This window comes from Syngnathus acus, chromosome 20 (assembly GCF_901709675.1).
Source record: "Syngnathus acus chromosome 20, fSynAcu1.2, whole genome shotgun sequence".
In the NCBI taxonomy this organism is placed as follows: Eukaryota; Metazoa; Chordata; class Actinopteri; order Syngnathiformes; family Syngnathidae; genus Syngnathus; species Syngnathus acus.
In genome coordinates, this window is record NC_051104.1 from 2,662,255 (window position 1) to 2,682,238 (window position 19,984).

The window sequence follows — 19,984 nt, forward strand, 5'->3', positions numbered from 1 at the left end:
AATCTTGAACAATTGGCACTCAAAAGTCAAAACATTTTTTATTTTTAAATTTGCTTCTCTGAACTGCTTAACTTCAACTGACAATTGTTTTTGCAGTGAGTGTAAAGTATCACTTCCATCTTGATTTTTAAACAGGCACATTCTAGAGTGAACAATGCCCAAATAACAAAATAATAACCTTCCAAATATATTGCTAATAAGTATTAGCTGCTTAAATGCTGCTTTGGAAAATTAAAAATAAAAGATGCCATTGCTCCAGAAATGATAAATGATGCAGTTTGATAGAAAACCAAAAAAAAAATCAAGTGTTGACTCTAAAATGAATCCCATTTCAGGAATAATTAAAAACAAACGAAAACCAATATGGTCAAACCCGTGAAGTTAGAAAACTATACAAAAATTCCCCCACCCAGGAAAAGTGCAGGAAGAAAATAAGCCATGCAGAAAGAAAGTAAGCCTCGTGACCTAAACTTAAAATAAAATATCACCGACAATGCACGGGTGAATCTTGTCCAAAAGAACCATACGAGCGAGCAGGAAACACAAACTAGAAAACTCAAGTGCTGTGAAACATTTGGAAGTGACACCATTAAATCCACCAGGTGCGCCTCAAGTACTTTCTACTTCTCTCCCACAGCAGGCAACGAGTCAGCGGAACATTTCTGGCTGATGGCGGCGTCGCTCAGATCCTGTGAGGCCTGCTCAATCACAAGTGTGCGTCACAACCGGCCGATAACACCTAAGCCCCGCCCCCACCTTGGGTTCTTCAGCTTTACCTCTCTGGCGATGTCATCGGCACAGGTAGGTTCTGCCGGTTCGGGCAGCGTCTTCACACCGAGGGGAGTAAAGTCGGACACTCCGAGATCGATGGGAGATGGCTGGCGACGAGTCTACAGCCGCACGCGCACACACATGTCAAAGGTGTAATGCGAGCAAAGCCAGAAGAGAGTGCGATCCAACTCACAGGCTCACAGGGTCCAGTTCTGAGGAGATCAGCCCACAGCTCCTCGCTCTTTTTCTGATTATCGTCTGCAGACTTGCAGGTCAGGGCAGTGTCGTCAAACTCGCTGCAACAACAACACAGATCCCATTTTGGAGCTCGTTACTTGGAGACACAAGAAGCTAAGTTGGGGCACCACTTTATGTTGCTTGTGCTTTGTTACCTTCGTCCCAGTGAATGTGGCACCCCACTTTGACATTTGAGGCCTCTGAGTTGCTGAGGCCTGTAGCCTCTCAAGTCGAACCAACCCCAAGTGGTCATCTCGTCGGCGTGACTTGAGGTTCTGGCGCACCTGCCGCGTGACAGCAAGCATGAATAACATCCAGTGTGCAGCCATTTTCTCACGCTTATGTAGGCCACCTTTTTTTGCATGGGAAGCCAGGTCGGAACCAAGAGGCTTGTGGAAACCAGTGCAGGGGGCTACCGGACACAAGAATCTGCAGACAAAAGCAGAAAAGCTCTCAGTGGCTTGACAAGGACGAGGAGGAAACCTCGCCAAGAGGACTCACCTCACCACAGTGCGAGTATCCCGAATGGCACCAGGTGAAGTTGTGTAGCGGCTGGTGCGGCAAATAGGGCACCCGGTGTTGGGCCGGGATGTTGGGCCAGGTGGGGTCGAAGTTGTAGGACAGGAAGGTCATTGATTTGGCTCTCATCCTCACTTTGATGGGGTTTCCCTTGAAAAACCTAACCTCCTCTCGCAGGTACTTGTAGGCCTGAGGAAACGCACAATTCATTCATTCATTCATTCTGTTTTATTGGAACCATCTGTACCTTGAATTCATTTTCGCTGTGCTCTTTGTGCTTAAAGGGAGCAACTTTTGTCTGAACACACTTGATGAGCATTTCAAAAGAGGAAGAAAAAGAAAGAAAACCCCCCCCCACTGCACTACATTACCTCATTTAAGATGGCAACAACAAAGTCGTCGGGAAATGACAGCTGTCAATCACCTGGTAGGCGCCGTCCTCTGAGGAAAAGGTGACGAACCAGTGGGTGGAGTTCACGATTTCGCAGCTCAGGAACTTGGGCAGCTCCTCGTTGCTGAAGAGCGCTTCCACCTCCTGTGGGACAAAAGACTACTTTTAGGCAGAGGATCAGACGAGGGTGAGGATGAAGAGGAGGCGGCCGCAGGCTTTTCCTGGCGGTAGGTGCTGGGAGGGATTTCTCGCAGGATGACAACATATTGGCTGTGGTTGGGCGACATCTGGACCTGCGGCAAAGCTGAGGGGGAAAGAGACTGACGATATCAGGGGCTAGGTTGCCTCATCAACACCGACTTTTAACAACGTTCGTGATGAACTGCGAGTCAACACCCAGGCGCGTTCAGTTACCCGTGTCTGGTTTTGGCAGGACGTGGTCCTCTGCTGCTTTGGGTTGGCCTTCAACCTCAGCCGCACCCGTGCTCATGTTGGCCGGCTCCACGCGCGATCCGTGCTCTTTGGAAGTGCATACCTCAGCGCCACCTGAAGCAAAAGGACAAATTGATCTTTAAAGTGCTAAGTGTGTGTTAACAAGTATGAATCATTCTGTGCACACTTGCTATACAAGGAAGATGGATGGCAAACTCAAACAGCACAAATTTGGATCTTGACTCACTTTGTGGGTCCGTCTGCTCGCCGGGAAGGCATAGCCAAGGCTGCAAAAAGTTGTAGTTGGATCCTGTCCACACTTCGGCCTCAGGGTTGAGGGTGTGCAGCTTTGCAGGCTGCGGAAAGCAGCGGGAAAACGTGATGATGTAGCGGGGCAGCGTGCTGACAAAAGCCCAAAAGTGATGTACGCAAGCTTACAGCCTGAGCGCGCCAGGCCCACTCGCCCTCGACCAGAGGCATGACGGTATTATCTAGGGACGTTCCCAGCGGAACGACGCCGGGCAGTGGCTCATCCTGACTTCGCGGCTCTCCCCGGTCCAATGCCCGGCCGCCATCCTCTCCGATGGGCTCGATCCTGGTCCCGTGATCCGGGGGGCTCGCCGAGGCGTCAGCGTCCTCTCCCAGCAGCTTTGACACCATCTGCCACATGCTGCCCTCTGCGTCCTCGCCAGGTACCTCCTGACCCAAGAATTGTATCTGGCAAAATGGTGTGAGAGCACAAACGTCCGGCTGGTCAGGGGCCACCTGGACGTCGCTGTCCTGCTGCTGACACAAAACTTCGTCCAGGCCAATCATGTTGACCAGTTCGCCATTGGAAGGAACACACATGGGAGTTCTGGGATGCTTCAGGACTAAGCCCTGATCTTCAGCTTGACCTGCAGGTGGTGACAACAGAAGGTCTGAGTTATCATCCAGAACTGACAAATGGACCTCTATATGATCAAGAGCCTCCGGAGGAGCATCCCAGAACTCCCACGTGTGTTCCTTCCAACAGCAAATGTTAGCAAATGTAAAAGGTAGGCTATTTCACGAATTTATTATTAGCCCTTAATTTACAGTGTTGGGAACTCACTACTTGTTCAAAAAAGTAACGGAGTTATTAATTGTATTACTGAATAAAAGTAACTCGTTACCGGGTAAAGTGTTACACTTGAAAAAGAAACACAACAGAATACATGCACATTATTGCCTTTAACCTAAATTAATTTGAAATACCATTTCTGCCTCTTCTGTTTGTGTCGAGTGTGACTACTAATGAAAGTGCGTCAGTCGGCACACTAAATTAGCTAGCTTGTGAGTGGCACGAGGCCTGTTAGCTTCCTCGGGAATTCACAAAGTGGTTAGCAAAACGTGCACCGCTATAAACTCAAATTTAAACTTCAACTAGGTTATAATTTCTGTGAGGTAAAAGAAGTTACCATTGAGTAATTCAGTCAAAGTTGGTCAAGTCAAAAACTTACCACGGTTGCCTTCTGAGCTGACTGCCAATTACCGAATTGGCGCGCTCGTTCGTTGCGTTATTCTTCTTCTTTTTGGATTGTTCAGCGGTTGGCCACCTAACGGGGCATTACCGCCACCTACTGTTTTTACCACTAGCTGATACGCACATATATTAAGAGAGGGACACTCACAAAACTAAAAAGACAAAACAGGGGGTTAAAAAATTCTCTTATACAACCCCGTCACCCTCAAGAAACCCCGTAATAATAGTAAGAAACCCTGTGCTAGAATTTTGACTTTATTCTCAGACTTTGAAGTAGGAATTCTCACTTTAAAGTCAGAATTCTGAGAAAAAAAAAGTCAGAATCTTGTCACGGCCTTTTTTCTTCTTCACTGGCCCTAATCCTCTTCCGTACAATCAAGATCCACCTTACTTTTATCCTTTTTCTTTCATCCACTTGGCAGGATGAGACTCTCTATGGCTCTTCAGATGAATCCAGAAGTTAAACATGATTTGTTTCCTCCTCAAGTGCAAAGGCACCTTACCCATCTCCATCTGTAAGCAACATATCTTCAGAGCCTGGGCCTGTATTACTTTTTAACGACGACGGCGCTGCTGACCCATAACTCACACACCCATAGTCGATCACAGATCTTATCAGATTGATCGTTTTGACCCCTTTGGTCACGTCTGCGCGATAGCAATCTTGAGTTGCTATGACAACTGCGTTACGTACTGCTGCAAAGCATAAAGACTCAAATGGACTCAACGACACGTCGCACGTTGTGTCGTTTTATTTTTTTTTAAATAAACAATACATTAAAAAGACAAGCACGTGAAGAGAATAACTTATGTAAAATGTAAATTTATCCTTTCTCCATTAATTTTTACAACAAAGATATGAATTAGTCAGAACATACAGTATGTCCATTTTACAAGAATTTGCCCTTCAGTAAGAGAGAAATTTTTGAAGTACAAAACATGTCAAAAAGCATTAACTGATGAATTTAGCTTTAGACTTGGGCCATAGATCCAAGCAAAACATCACTTTCATTGCCAAGGAACGATGACCTCAAACAATCATTCTGTTTCATAATAAAGTCAGAATATATTGCGTTTACGCAGTAAAACTCAGGCCGATTGTAAATATTTAGAAAATGGCTAAAATTAGCCGATAAAATCGTCCATCAGATGAATGGGTCTGGCCCAAGCGCGTACAAGACACGCACCCGTCTCAGGAGTAGAGGCTCCAGTAGATGGTGTTGAAGAGGAGGTAGGAGAGCGGGAAGGCCAGGCGGGAGTACGAGTCGATCATGTAGCTGTTGCTCACCAGGAGGTCCACGTTCTCCCGCACCGACCGCTGCCGACGCAAACGCGTCCCCTCCGAGGGCCGCGGGTCCAGCTGCGGCGAGGCGGCGGCCGGGGACTCGGGTACCGGGCCCTGCGCCGGGCGGGGGAACGGCGTCAACTCCATCTCATCGTCGTGGAAGCAGCCGTCGAAGGCCATGGCCTGGCTGCCGTTGAATGTAGATGGAAGCTGGGAGGACACGGAAAATGTCAATTATCTGCATTTTGGAATGCGTCGCTTTGGCATTCTGCCACCGGAGGGAGCTGTTTTCTGTTTGCTCACCTTCCCCCGTCTCATCTTTCTCATCTCCTCCAGCGTGGTGCAGTAGTTCACGGCGGCGTACTCGATCACAGACAGGAAGACAAACAGGAAGCTGGTCCACAGGTAGATGTCTACTGCCTTCACGTACGACACCTGCAAGCAGAAGTGTCTCACTTAAGTAGCTAGCGTGAGTACTTGGTGAACGCAGGCGGTACCTGAGGCATGGAAGAGGACACGCCTGTGATGATGGTGGACATGGTGAGCACGGTGGTCATGCCTGCGGAGGACATGGGAAGGTCAAATAACACGTGTGCTTCAAAATACACCGGATTAGCAAAAAGAGGCCTTAGTCGTGCGTATGCACCCAGAGAGACGCGGGCCGGTACGGCCCGGCGGTCGATCCAGAAGGACACCCAGGACAGGACCACCATCAGCATGGTGGGGAAGTACGTCTGCAGCATGAAGAAGAAGATGTGCCGCCGCAGGATGAAGTTGATGAACAGCCGGTTGTACCAACCTGACACACACACAGGGTGTGACCTTCTCGACTCCACGCACGCTAATTATAGTGTTTACCTTTCTAGAACCATAATTAGAGTGCAGACGGAGAGTTCTCAAACTCAAACATGAGCTTTGGACTAAAAAAAAAAAAAAAGAGGATCCAGACCTGTGCTGCTGTAGAAGGCCAAGCCGCTGGAGGGGTGAAAGTGCTCGATGAAGAACTGAGACAAAACGATCTCGTCGGTCCCCAGGGAGTCGTTGCCGTTTTTCCAGTAGAGCATCAGGTCGTTCTCGTTGTACGCATCTGGGGAGACACACAAACTATTTGATTTGTGCAGTGCTGGGCGACACTACGCTTATGCGTGTGTGCGTCTCACAGCTCTCCAGTTCCAGCGAGCAGTTCTGCGTGTCCAGCGGGAAGCTGCTAAAGTCCATTGAGCACAGCGACGTGACGGTGACCCTGAAAGCAACAGCAGAGTCTTCAGCAGCCAGACGGCATCCGTCTTGTCCCCGACTGACCTTTCTGCCGGTGTTGCCACGGCAACCTGGCAGCAGCTTGTGATTCAGAAAGCGCCAGGTCGTTTGGTGCCGGCTTTGAGGCTGACCTGACGCTGTAGAGGATGTTCCCGTCGGGGTAGACGCGCAGCATGATATTCTCCATGGTGGTGTCGTGGATGAAGGACCGCTTGGAGTGCGCAAAGAAGACGTCCGGCACCCAGATCTTCTTGACCAGCCGTGAGTCGAACGTCCTGCTCCGGTTGTTTTGCGACGGGAAGGCCAGACGCTCATCCTTCCAGTAGTGGCGCAGGTACAAGGTCATGGTGAAGTCCTGCGGACACATCCAGGTGCGTCACTATAGCAACAAAGGGGGGGGGGGGGGTTTCATCATGAGGAAGCTCACCATGTTGACTTCGGAGATGCTATCGATGCTCTCCACCTGCACGTCGATGCCCACGGGGATGGCCGCTCCTGCCGGTCAAAGAGGTTCCATCGTTTCAGTCCGTGCACGTAAAAGAACTATAGCGGAAAGTTCCATCGGCGAGTGATGTCATGCCGAAAATGTCTGTAACATGCTTTTGGTGGCAGCGGGGGAGTCACGTTGTGACACAGCAACATAGCGATGAGGATTTTTTTGACCACGTCTGCGGGCTGTCCAGGAGACGCTGGCGTTTGCTTGCTCACTGACCTCGGCCTGCACCAGGTCATGTGTGTGTGTGTGTGTTAATTCCACCTGAGCGTCAGCATGACAGCAGCTCAATAAACACTTTATCTAATGAAGCTCGGCAAAGCTCCTGCAGAGGCCGTCGCCATGGCAACCACTGCTGGGAAAAGGTGAGACGGCCGGGTGACTCACACACTCTTTTCCCACATCACAGCCCAAACTTGGTGCGAGAGGTCCTTCTTAGAAGTTCACCGCTCCCAAGGCCTTAACATGGCATCAACTCGAGCGATTTCTTCAGTATTGCGAGTCAAATACAGAATTGTTGAAAGGCAAGTTTTGGAGACCCCGCATCACGAGTGTCGTCTCAAGCGATAATATGCTGAGTGACTTCCAGATTCATGTGACACAGAGGAGAATGTCACAAACATGTCAAACGCCGCACACGACGTTAACCTGTGACTTGACAACGGACGGGAATGACAATAATGAAGACGACGACGGATAGCCAGGTGATGGATCTGCTCTCATCACGATAACTCGACAGCCGCAGGCTGTGACCTCTGGGTCAATTCAGTCACGCAAACCAAAACGAACGCAGACAAGACTCAAGATGGATGAAGAATTTGAGTGCAAATGAGAAGACAGGGCAGAAAGTGGAGATAATCATAAGGGCAATTAGACACCATTTCCTTTTTTCTCCGAAACAATCCATACTGGTTCAACACACACACAATGCAAAAACACTAGGACGCACAACACACACATTTGTGCACGTGCGTGTGAGGCCCCTCAACAAAATTCAACTTTGACATGACATCAATCACCTGGAGTGACGGTGATTTGTTTTCTCAAGGCGTGTGTGTTTTTGTGAGCGGAGGTGGAGGGCTCATTTGTTTGCTGTGGCATGCATGCACATGCATAACACACACATACACTCACACACAAACTGTAACACACTCAAACCTGAATGCGCAATGTGTGTGTGTGTGCTGTTTGAGCAAATGACAGGTCCTGCACTCCATTATAGTCCGTGGAGGCGGCGAGGAGGAACACACGTTTCGATTCTGAGAACATTTCATGTTTTTGGGTGCGTCTTTGTTTGTTTGTTTGTTTGTTTGTTTTCAAACTCTGACTTGCCATTTTTTTTTCCCGCCGTCACGCGTATTTTCGAACGCAGAAGTCGGTCGGCATCATAGTTTATGTTGCCGTGCTTTGTTTCCATCTGCTCTAGACCCTGAATATAATCCAGATTATTGCACCCGACCCCCACGCCCAACTCACACAATCGTTATATTACAATAACACGCACGCAAGGACACACAATCCTGTCGGAGCGAGTGCACGCACACACCCGTTTGTAATATGTGGGTCATTTGTTGAGTGATTTGGGATTGGTGACGCACCCCGGTGCCCTTTATCACATCATCGGGCCGAGTCTCAATCGGATCTTTGTAGCGGTCGCGTCACGAGTAGCATCCTCGCTGTCATCGACATCGTCAACATCGTCACGACGCGTGCGGCATTGGTGCCCACTAAGCACAAGTGACAAATAGTTTGTCATCTTTGCCATTCCTACAACAGTTTCAGGAAAGATGTGTGTGTGCGTGTGTGTGTGTCACCTCCAAAGCCAGGTCTCATGGCAAAGTCATGCTCCTCGATCCTGAGCAGCTGTTCAGTTTTGATCAGCAGAGTTTTGGTGCTGTCCTGCCTCTTCAATTTGTAGTCAATACGTCTAATCGGAGTAAAAACAAGATGAAGAATTCAATTCCTGGAAAGGGCCCGCGGTCCCGAAGAATGCAAAATCGCATGTCAGACAGATTATGTCTGATTAGAAGGTCGCAAATTGTCTCGGCGGACAGTCGGGGGCTAATTTCGGCATTTGGCGACGATGATGATATCACGCAACGAACAAAAGTGTGAGATGTTGATTGATCTCCACCAATAAAATAAAACTGCATTGATTAGCATAGCAACGCTCAGAAGTGAGTTTCAACATGACCCCTCACCCTCCAAATTTGAACTTGCTGTTTTCCCCGAGGAAGACCTCCTTGTGCCTCCTGCGGCCGGAGTTGCGTCCGCCGGTCACCATGGCGACCAGGCTGGCGAGGGCCACGGTCAGACAGGTCAAACAGGTCAGCCAGGTCAGCCCGACCACCTTCATCTTCCTCCCCCTCCCTCAGCCGCCACGTCTTCCACGCTCCGGTCGGGCTCGCTAACTGTGGACGCTGGCGTCACTCATGTGGAGGGTGCGCAGGGTCGCCGAGGCTTCCACGAGCATCCCGCAAAATCGCTGCTCTTTTCCTTTTTCTTCTTCTTGTTATTCCCGCCGCATCCTTCATCTCCGAGAAGGTTTCTGGGCTCACGTCGGTCGTCGTCGCCGTCCTCGTCCGTCTGCCCGCCGGCCGGCCGGCCGCCTGCTTCATCTGCGGCTTATTCTCTCTCTCTTTCTCTCTCTGATTAAAATCGATATGAATCCATTTCTCTCGGCGATAGAGGAATGACACTAATTCCACACTAATCCTCTTATCCTCGGCCACAGCAATCTTTCTCGAACCTACGCACACACACAACTCGGCACTAATCAGGATTTTCTCGCAGCGCCGTGAAAAATGAGGCATCTGACCAACAAAGGAATTCAAAGCGGCAATCAAACTATCAAGTCGTCACGCTAATCCCAACAAACTCACACCTCTGGAAAATCCTAGTTCCAAACACACAAATTTGATTGCATGTTAAGGGGTGTGCAAACTTTTGATCCAAGGCCATGTTTCACATCACCACGTATTTCTTGTTGCCGATTTTGAAGTGAGGGGGAGGAGCTTCTTTTCATTGGGCCATAGCCTTATCTAATTGAAAAAAAAATCTCTTTTGCACAATCTTGTGATCTCATTACAAAGCGTTTTTGCGGGACAAAAGTGAATTGTGCAACCTGCCCTTTGGAAACAAAGCGCTCTGCTGACATTTGGCAAAGTTGCGCGCGTCCACGCAAACTCCACCCACGGTGAGAGAGACAAGCGTGTACCGGAGTGTGTGAGAGGGAGCGAGCGAGCATCTATTCTCTAAATAACCTGTTGATCCAGTCAAGCTCTGTCAGGCGCTCGCGGGGCTCTCTCGCTCACTCTTCCTCTTTGGCTTCACGTAAGTCCCCCCCGACTTCCTCGCGTCTCGACTTTCTCGAACTTTCCGCTATTCTCTTGCTCTTAATCACGCATGGCTAATTGGGAAACGATCTCACATCTATTCCTCTCATGCGGCTCGCAGCTTGACCACGTCTGGCTCCTCTGCTCACTTTCTGACATCACCCACTTGTCGTCTGACTCCTCTCTCGGTTGTTCTGACTTTTCATACCTTGCACGGCTCTCACACATGTCACTCACTAATCAGTCCTGTTTTGCGCAAGAATGCCTCGCTGTGTGCGAATCTGTCGAGTCGGGGGGCAATGGTCGGCGTGCGGCAAAGTGCGCTGATAAAGTAGTTAATAATAAATATAATTATATTGACCATGAAGCTGATAAGCCGCAACATGCCGGTGTCGCTCCCGATTGTGCGCTCCGACACTTTATTTTGTTAAGGTGATGAGCGTTTATCCGTAGCGGATCAGCACGCTTTCTTTGGCTTTGTATCGGAGCGTGATGAGCTCACTCATCAGCTGTCAGCGGGGGATAAAGTTCTCCCGAGACAAAACGCGTCGGTCCAAAAGCATTCCAGGAAGGCTGGGACTAACTTTTGATTCTCTGCTTTGAGGGGAGATTGAAGCAAAAATCCTCCCGGATCAAAACCTGGATTGTCCTCAAAGAGCAGCACATGCTCTGTCACGTTTTCAGCATCATCCAGCGCTGCTTTGTAATTACACCTTTCTTCCCCTTCTCCTTGTGTGTGCTTGTGGGCTGTCAAACCACATAGATCCAAAGAAAAATCTGCAGATCATGGAGTGAAAGCTTGAGGGAGTTTTCTGGCCCCAAACCATGTCAGCATTCATTTGCATCTGGGCCTGCTTCCTGCTGCGGCTCAGCACCGCCGCAACGGACAAGACGCCAGGTGAGACACAAACTCCTCTTTGTCCCACGGCAAAGAGGCGAGCCCCGAGGGGCTTCGCTTTGAGACTGACCCCATTGGATCGCGTATCTGGCAAGAACCTCGCCAAGGCAAACGGACTGGGCCCGATTGATAAAAAGCTTTGCAAAACCCCACACCGTTTTGTTATGATCCATTTTTGTAATATTCCATCACTTCAAACTTCATTATGATAAGACTTATGAAATTGCGGGAAAGCAGTAACAAGCACAAAGATAATGAGAAGCCTCTCATGGTTGCTGCTGTTAGCCCCGGCTCACGGCCAGCCACTCACAGGAAGCTATCGCAGGCCACCTCAGCTTCTTGAAGAATATTTACAGGGATTTCTCTACATGATAGATGTATAGATCTTTAAATATGTCTTTAAAAAGTGTCATTTCAGTTAAGTTTTGGATTATAATGGAAAATTGTTTCCTCTGAACCTCAAATGTCCGTTGACACTTGCTCAACTTTGATTTTTGAAAGATCAGGTGAGCACATAGGGGAGTTTTCTTTTTTGGGCTGTGCTAATCTGTGCTGTGAGTCAGCCAAGTGACTCACCGCTCTGCTCCCGTCTGCGCCTCAGCCAAAGAATGACGGGAACGTCCGTCCCATCTGCGTGTAAGCCAGCCGGCTGGCGAGGCAGCGGGCAGACGCCTGAGGAACGTCAGGGACTCATTTTAGAACAAAACCCACGCTCTTGATCCACATTTGCACACCTGCGACACGGCATTTGGCAAAGTATGAAGATGTGCTCCACTTCCTCTTCTGACTCGGTGAACAAGCCACGTCACGGCCCGGCTGAGAGGCCCAAAGAGGAAGTGACACTTAAATACGTCAGCAGGGCGTCACATCAATGCTTTGACTTAAGAGTGCCCCAACTTCAGAGTTTTTCCAAATAACAAGCCGCTTGGTCTATTTCTGGTGCACCTGCTTGATCTTTGCCTTGAAAAAAACTTTTGGCATCCAAGCTCACCACGGCCACCCATTCTCGTTGCAGATGAAAGCGTCACTTGTTTCGTGTCAGAGGAGTGCCACCTCCCGTGTATGTTCCCCCCCGCTTCCAACCAGAGCGTGCGCTGGTTCCGGCAGGACGCGATGATGCTCAGTTTCGACGAAACGGCCAGTGAAGGCCAGCCGGTGGCCGGGCGGGCCGCCGTGTCCCCGCCCATGATCGCCGGGGGCAACGCTACTCTGGTCCTCAGGGAGGCGGCCCTCAAGGACCGCGGCACGTACCGGTGTCATGTACGTACGTCCCAGGGGGAACACAGCGCCAAGGTGGTCTTGAAGGTGGAAGGTATGTTTTGCATTCGCTTTACGAGAACTGATTGATTTTGATACTTTGTAAAATAAGAATTTTAAATGAATCGGCATACACTGTACAGTTTCAACCATTTTTTGTGGGGGTGGGGTCAAAAGGTCATTTTTTCCTTATGGGATCCTAAGTGACAAGAGTGACAAATAATTTGTTATTATTGCTCCCTGATGTTCTTTTATAATTTACAAGTGAGCTGTCATCAGATCTTTGACATTGTATTTATTTAAATTATGTGTTGTAAATTATTGTATTTAAGGGTCATAAATCTAAATATAGGGATCAAACATCGGTGGGGGCCATTTTGTACGTACGAGTTTGACTTACTTGTACTTTTGTATCACGCAGCACCCATCCGAGGCCTTTCACTGGAGCTGTCGCGGTTAAGTGGCTACGAGGAGATGAAGTGCATCGTGCGGGACGTCTTCCCTTCGCCCCGGGTCACCTGGGCCACAGAGCCGCCCACCTTCGAGGACCTGCGACCCATCACGCGCATGCTGGCCGACAAGCGGGGCCTGTACACGTCTGACAGCAGGCTGAAGGTTCTGGAAGGCCAGCCGGACCTCATCTACATTTGTAAAGTCACCACCTCCTACGGGGGGCCCACCTGGACGTCCTCACTGCGGGAGAGAGGTAAGACGCAGACCTGGCGCATATCTATATCCTGTACCCAACCATGCCGTCCCCCCGACAGCAATAGCAGGTAGCGAGGGTCGAGATTTGACCATCCCATGCTTCGCCCCGCCGTACCTGAACAGCCTCACACTCCGCTGGAGCTTCTCCAACGGCGAGGACCCGGTGCACATCCTGACCTACGACAGCCACTCGGGGCACAGCACCTCGGCGCCGTCCTGGGACCACCACTTGGAGCTGGACGGCTTCAGGGTCCCGTTCGGGGACGGCTCGCTGCGCTTGATGGACCCCGAACACGTCCACCACGAGGGCACCTATAGCTGTGTCTTCTCCATGCCGTACAACACGCACACGGAGCGCTCCGACGTCGCCATCAACTCGCCCACTGGTGAACGCAAGGCGGCGCTAACCAACATCATGTGCGGTCTGCCTGAACTCGTGTGTGTGTGTCTTTGTGCAGCCAATCGGAGCACCTCGCTGCAGACGTCATACTGGTGGATCGTCGGCCTGGTAGTGGCGTTGACAGTCCTGGTACTGGCAGCCATGTTGGTTTACCTGAAGATGCGAGGTGAGGCCACGGCAACCCTCGAGCATGTGTGTGTGCATCCATGTGTGATGCTCACAATGTGTGTGTCTTAGGAAAAGCAACAAAATCTTCATCACGTGACCCTGAGGAGGAGACCGAGCTGAACTCGGTCAAAGGTACAAGAGTAGAGGATAAAAATACTCACTTATGAGCACTAGGTGGCGCCATTGTGTTGTCCAGCAATGACAACCCTGAAAAGACACCCGAAAAATAAGTTGCTGTTTTCATCTTTATTGTAAAATATGTCTCGTTTTTCCATCAATGACCATCGAATTTAAATTAGTACAAAAAAATCAAGGAAGCAATTCAGATGTTTGACAAACAATTCCACCTAGTAATTTAAATGAGTGCAATATAGTATTCCAATTAAACATTTCTGTAAATATATTAATTAAAGTAAAATTGATATCAATTAGGACCATACAAATAAATGTACTTGCCATTGAGTACAAAATCATTTTGATCTATTTTATATGACTATTTCTTTCAATTAGATACCTATTGGGACTAAATTGAGTTGCATAAAATAACATTGCATTATCCCTTGGATTTTCAGGCGGAGAGGGTGAAAGTGAGAAGAGCAACCAACTTCCTGCCAGAGGCAACAACGGACAGACTGGACCCTCGTGACCCCCGACCCCACCCCTCCACACACTGAACTATGTTTCTATTGTAAAGACATTTTGTATGAAGTGATGTCTACTAAAGTTCCATATTGAACCGGACACACACTAGAACCTTTACAGGTGAACTTCCCTAGACCTTCTGCAAACCTTTGTATGCACTTGTGCAATGTTTCGGACCAGCTGGCTGAAGGCCAAACTCACAATTGCTGTATGATGGCTCAAAATGTCACAACTGTGCCTTTCTGTGACTCTTCCAGTCTCGCCGCAACATGCCGATGACATTGGCCATTTGGTTTGGAATGTCATCAGCAGGTTGCAACACAGAGACTGGAAGAAGTGGACTAACTTCCTTGGTAACTTTGGGTCAGAAACCAACCTTGGGAATTTGGGCGTTGAACTCCCGGGAGAGAGAGAGAGACAAAACGCAATCCAGATGTGGAATGTAGCCCGACTAGAATGTTTTGCTGACGTCCCGCCTGCAAATTCCCAAAGCGTGATCACGTTCAGAGCGTCAACATGGACATTCAGCAACAGATTCTTCAACTCTTGACCGCTGACGTCATAACCCCCCAGTGAGGGAACCGCATCAACATCTGCCTGGGGAAAGCACGCCACGGCGCGATATGCCGAGGAAATTGAGGGGAAAGGTGGGCGAGCATGTCTTCAGAACTAAACCCTGTTGCGCAACGGTGTGTGTGACTTATCACGTAGGGGTGTACTCACTTTTGCAATTTGAAAATTAATGGCTGCGTGTTGACTGATTTTGAAAGGACAGTACAAATATTGCCAAAAATCTGAGGAGTGTGCTCAGTTTTGTGAGATTGCGTATCCCTAACGACGCTTAATTAAGAGGACACCAGGGGGGCTCTTGAGAACCGCCCCACCAGGCACGGTGCTGAGCAGTTTTGAGTTTGGTGTGTCTCATTTTTGGACAGCCCAGTGACTTCAAAGTTTAACATGCGGACTTATTCAACTTCATGTGAGCGGGGGTGTGGGCGGAACATTTTGACGCTCGTATTTTTAGAGCTCTTATCCAGCAACGGGGAATGCTGATGGTCCACCAGTCCGGGTACTCGGCACCATTGAGAAAAGCGCGATGATGAAGAGCAGCGGCACTGCTGCGGTGGGCTTTTTGGTGGTCACTGCCCTATGGCGTCTGGTCATTGGAGGTAAAGTGGAACGAGACAAACATATACTTTTTTATGATGTACGTATATCTTGTATTTTATGCCACACCAGAAAAAAAAAGTTCAACATGGCGTTATAATGTGATGAGTCTCACTCGTTTAATTACCCGTTATAGGGAAATTGATGAAATTCATGATGGGAAAAATATCATATTTTTTATGGCTTGGTTTTTGACCTGTTGTCTCATTAGACCATATGAGGTTGTCATTATCGAGCTGGCCTCGAAGCTATTTTCAGTTTCATTTTCACGGTATTTGATTTACTTTCAAAGTTAATAAAACCTGGAAACCTTTTTTTCTCTCATTGTGCCAAGTAAACAAACCGAGTAATACATATTTAATACATACTTTTGCTTTTAAATTGAGTACACAAGTACTTTTACTTGAGGTCACTTCACCTGACGCCCCAAGTATCTAATTCTTAGTAAGGACCTTACGAGTACAAGTGCCTTTGTTTTTCCCGACATAACTTGAGCACGTTATTCAATGTGGATTTCATACTTTACGAGCAAAACAATCAATGCCTATTCAGCGGCATTTCATTTAGAATCAGATATTGAAATGAATGTCAATAACACAAAGCTATTTGAATGTTGCTCATGCTGGAATTACTTAGAGAGCCACATGGGAGTGTTGGGAGTAAGGCGTTTGAGAACAAGTGGAGGATTGGAAACAGCTGCTGTGGGGTGGGGGAGGCTTCCCTCACGAAGCATCTGCGTGAATATTATGTTTGCTTACTTAGCCGTCACTGAGTTCCATCTCAGGTGCTCGACACGGGCATGTCATCAGAAGGAATTTGGTGTGACATTGCATTGCTGACCTGATTGCGTTTTGCAGACGTCTGGTGTCGCTGGAAGACGCCCTGCCTTTTGGAGGCCAACTTTCCCATCGGAGATGACGTGTTCATCCACTGGAAGCTGGAGTCACCAAGCAAACTCCAGGTTCATTCCTTCTATGATGAGAAAGACCAGCTGCAGGAGCAGGACCAGCACTTCAGGGGCCGCACGTCGCTGTTCAAGGAGAACATCCCCAAAGGGAACGCTTCTCTGCTGCTCACGGACGTGCTGGTTGCAGATGAAGGCACCTACATGTGCTATGTGGTAACACTCATGGGACGGCAGCGGTCCTTCATCAAGCTCAACGTTGAAGGTGAGTCCACAAGCCACCTGAAGTACATCAGAGGTTGTTCAGTGAATGGAAGCGAGTGGACCTTGTCCTATCATGGCGTCCCTTTGCAGCTGCGGTCACTTCAATCCGCTTCCGTCCCGACGATGAGGATCAGCTGATCTGCAGCTCGGGGGGAATCTTCCCTCAACCCGAACTGCGCTGGTCCACAGAGCCGGCGCTGCCTGACGCCCTCCGCAACAGCAGCCAGGTCCAGCAAGAGACGCAGACGCAGCTTTACAACATCAGTGGCTCGCTGGCGTTGGCGGGCGACGCCCACCCCGACCTGGAATACATCTGTGATGTCAGCACCACCAAAAGCAGCCGCAGAATCACGTGGAGGAAAACAAGTGAGACACTCACCCGGTGGGGGGGCATTTCCATTGCCCACCGCACATGCTAACAAGACTTTAAATGCCTCCTTCCAGCTCTGGTCGTTTCCGTCGCAGAAACGAGCATCGAGTGTGCGCCCGTCTCTCACCCGAGCAGCCTCGAATGGACGTTCAACCACAGCAACGTCATCGCCAATAGGTCCGCCGGACACAAACTCCATATCGTCAGCGACTGGAAGGAGCACGTGAAGGGCGTGTCCGAGGCGGGCGCCCTCAACCTGTCCCACCTGAGCGCTAACCAGAGCGGCACATACACGTGCACGCTCAGCAACAACACACAGACGCGCGTTCAAGACATCCTGCTGACCGTGACGGGGACGGAGGACGGTGAGCTCCTGCCGAGATACTGACACCTTGCAGCTTCCACAAAAACATGGTTCCTCTGAGCTTCTGCAAACGGAACCTACCAAAACATCTCACCCGTTCTGTTACAGTGCGCTCCAACGCGGCCGGCATCACGTTGGGCGTCATGTTGATGTCAAAGTCATGTTGATTCTTTTGGATTTTAATCACCATCACTTTCAATAGTTTATTCCTGTCTAACACCTTTTTAAAAAACCCGCACTTTTATATAAAAAAAAGTAAAAACAGGAAGTTTTTTTATTCAATGATCCCACTCTCTATTTATATGCATATATAGGACATTTAAAATGTCTTTTATTGTAATATACTAATATACTTGACAGATTTTTGTTGGTGGTGTGCCTCAAGCTTTTCTCCAATGAAAAAGTATGCGGTGGATAAAACCATGTTAGAAAACACTCAGCTGGAGCAAGGCGCTGACTGGTACAAAGTCTGCTACACATCACAGATAAAATGACCAAAATGTGACGTTGAAAGTCCTGCTGACTCATTTGTTGCCTTCAAAAAAATGAAAGCCTGGACTGTATTTCAATAATCATTTACTGGAAAGCAATTAACTGCTTAAGATTTGTTAAAGGTAAATTTGAACGTAAGGTAATGGCCTTGTTTGGCAGCCTGCTCCGACGTCACCATCAACTCGCCCACTGGTGAACGCAAGGCGGCGCTAACATCATGTCCGGTCTGCCTGAACTCGTGTGTGTGTGTGTGTGTGTGTGTGTGTGTGTGTGTGTGTGTGTGTGTGTGTGTGTGTGTGTGTGTGTGTGTGTGTGTGTGTGTGTGTGTGTGTGTGTGTGTGTGTGTGTGTGTGTGTGTGTGTCTTTGTGCAGCCAATCGGAACACCTCGCTGCAGACGTCATACTGGTGGATCGTCGGCGTGGTAGTGCCGTTGATGGTCCTGGCAGCCACGTTGGTTTACCTGAAGATGCGAGGTGAGGCCACGGCAACCCTCGAGCATGTGTGTGTGCATCCATGTGTGATGCTCACAATGTGTGTGTGTCTTAGGAAAATCAGCAAAATCTTCATCATGTGACCCTGAGGAGGGGACCAAGCTGAACTCAAAATAAGTTGCCGTTTTCATCTTTATTGTAAAATATGTCTCGTTTTTCCATCAATGACCATCGAATTTAAACTAGGACAAAAAAATCAAGGAAGCAATTCAGATGTTTGAGAAACAATTCCCCCTAGTAATTCAAATGAGTGCAATATAGTATTCCAGTTAAACATTTCTGTAAATATATTAATTAAAGTAAAATTGATATCAATTAGGACAATACAAATAAATGTACTTGCCATTGAGTACAAAATCATTTTGATCTATTTTATATGACCATTTCTTTCAATTAGATATCTATTGGGACTAAATTTAGTTGCATAAAATAACATTGAATGTACATTATCCCTTGGATTTTCTGGCATAGAAGGTGAAAGTGAGAAGAGCAACCAACTTCCTGCCAGAGGCAACAACGGACAGACTGGACCGTCGTGACCCCCGACCCCACCCCTCCACACACTGAACTATGTTTCTATTGTAAAGGCATTTTGTATGAAGTGATGTCTACTAAAGTTGCATATTGAACCGGACACGCACTAGAACCTTTACAGGTGAACTTCCCTAGACCTTCTGCAAACCTTTGCATGCACTTGTGCAATGTTTCGGACCAGCTGGCTGAAGGCCAAACTCACAATTGCTGCACGATGGCTCAAAATGTCACAACTGTGCCTTTCTGTGACTCTTCCAGTCTCGCCGCAACATGCCGATAACATTGGCCATTTGGTTTGGAATGTCAGCAGCAGGTTGCAACACAGAGACTGGAAGAAGTGGACTAACTTCCTTGGTAACTTTGGGTCAGAAACCAACCTTGGGTATTTGGGCGTTGAGCTCCCGAGAGAGAGAGTGACAAAACGCAACCCAGATGTGGAATGCAGCCCGACTAGAATGTTTTGCTGACGTCCCGCCTGCAAATTCCCAAAGCGTGATCACGTTCAGAGCGTCAACATGGACATTCAGCAACAGATTCTTCAACTCTTGACCGCTGACGTCATAACCCCCCAGTGAGGGAACCGTATGTCAACATCTGCCTGGGGAAAGCATGCCACGGCGCGATATGCCGAGGAAATTGAGGGGAAAGGTGGGCGAGCATGTCTTCAGAACTAAACCCTGTTGCGCAACTGTGGGTGTGTGGGGAGGGGGGGGGGGGGGCGGGGGGGGGGGGCGGGCTGTGACTTATCACGCAGGGGTGTACTCACTTTTGCAATTTGAAAATGAATGGCTGCGTGTTGACTGATTTTGAAAGGACAGTAAAAATATTGCCAAAAATCTGAGGAGTGTGCTCAGTTTTGTGAGATTGCATATCCCTAACAACGCTTCATTAGGAGGGAGACACCGGGGGGCTCTCAAGGACCGCCCCACCAGGCACTGTGCTGAGCAGTTTTGAGTTTTGTGCATCTCTCATTTTTGGACCGCCCAGTGGCTTCAAAGTTCAACATGCGGACTGGCAATTCTGCTGTAAAACAAAGTCCACATGAGGTTGAACGCAAACTGAGGTATTCACGTCATGTGAGCGGGGGTGCGGCGGAAGAC

At 48.7% G+C, this 19,984-nt stretch overlaps 2 protein-coding genes across 4 annotated transcripts; one reads left to right on the forward strand and one right to left on the reverse strand.

Annotated features, from left to right (window-relative positions):
- Positions 1-4,657: 4,657 nt before the first annotated feature.
- LOC119139277 (gamma-aminobutyric acid receptor subunit rho-3-like) lies at positions 4,658-12,872 on the reverse strand. 2 transcript variants are annotated; one of them, XM_037279828.1, is made up of 10 exons: positions 12,780-12,872; positions 8,704-8,816; positions 6,824-6,891; positions 6,528-6,751; positions 6,300-6,382; positions 6,089-6,226; positions 5,786-5,938; positions 5,637-5,698; positions 5,443-5,574; positions 4,658-5,349 (listed from the first exon to the last, which is right to left on the reverse strand). In XM_037279828.1, the coding sequence occupies exons 2-10, from the start codon at positions 8,720-8,722 to the stop codon at positions 5,047-5,049; spliced, it is 1,182 nt and encodes a 393-aa protein (XP_037135723.1). In that variant the 5' UTR covers positions 8,723-8,816; positions 12,780-12,872; the 3' UTR covers positions 4,658-5,046. The 2 variants fall into 2 exon arrangements, with proteins under 2 accessions (XP_037135723.1, XP_037135722.1); XM_037279827.1 differs by lacking the exon at positions 12,780-12,872 and adding an exon at positions 9,091-9,844.
- Positions 10,069-14,396, forward strand: LOC119139278 (CD276 antigen-like). Of its 2 annotated transcripts, none has more exons than XM_037279829.1 (8): positions 10,069-10,222; positions 10,988-11,122; positions 12,138-12,434; positions 12,801-13,085; positions 13,147-13,473; positions 13,546-13,653; positions 13,725-13,787; positions 14,228-14,396. In XM_037279829.1, exons 2-8 carry the CDS (start codon positions 11,050-11,052, stop codon positions 14,299-14,301), a joined length of 1,227 nt encoding a protein of 408 aa, XP_037135724.1. In that variant the 5' UTR covers positions 10,069-10,222; positions 10,988-11,049; the 3' UTR covers positions 14,302-14,396. The 2 variants fall into 2 exon arrangements, with proteins under 2 accessions (XP_037135724.1, XP_037135725.1); XM_037279830.1 differs by having other exon boundaries at positions 14,236-14,396.
- The last annotated feature ends 5,588 nt before the right edge of the window (positions 14,397-19,984 follow it).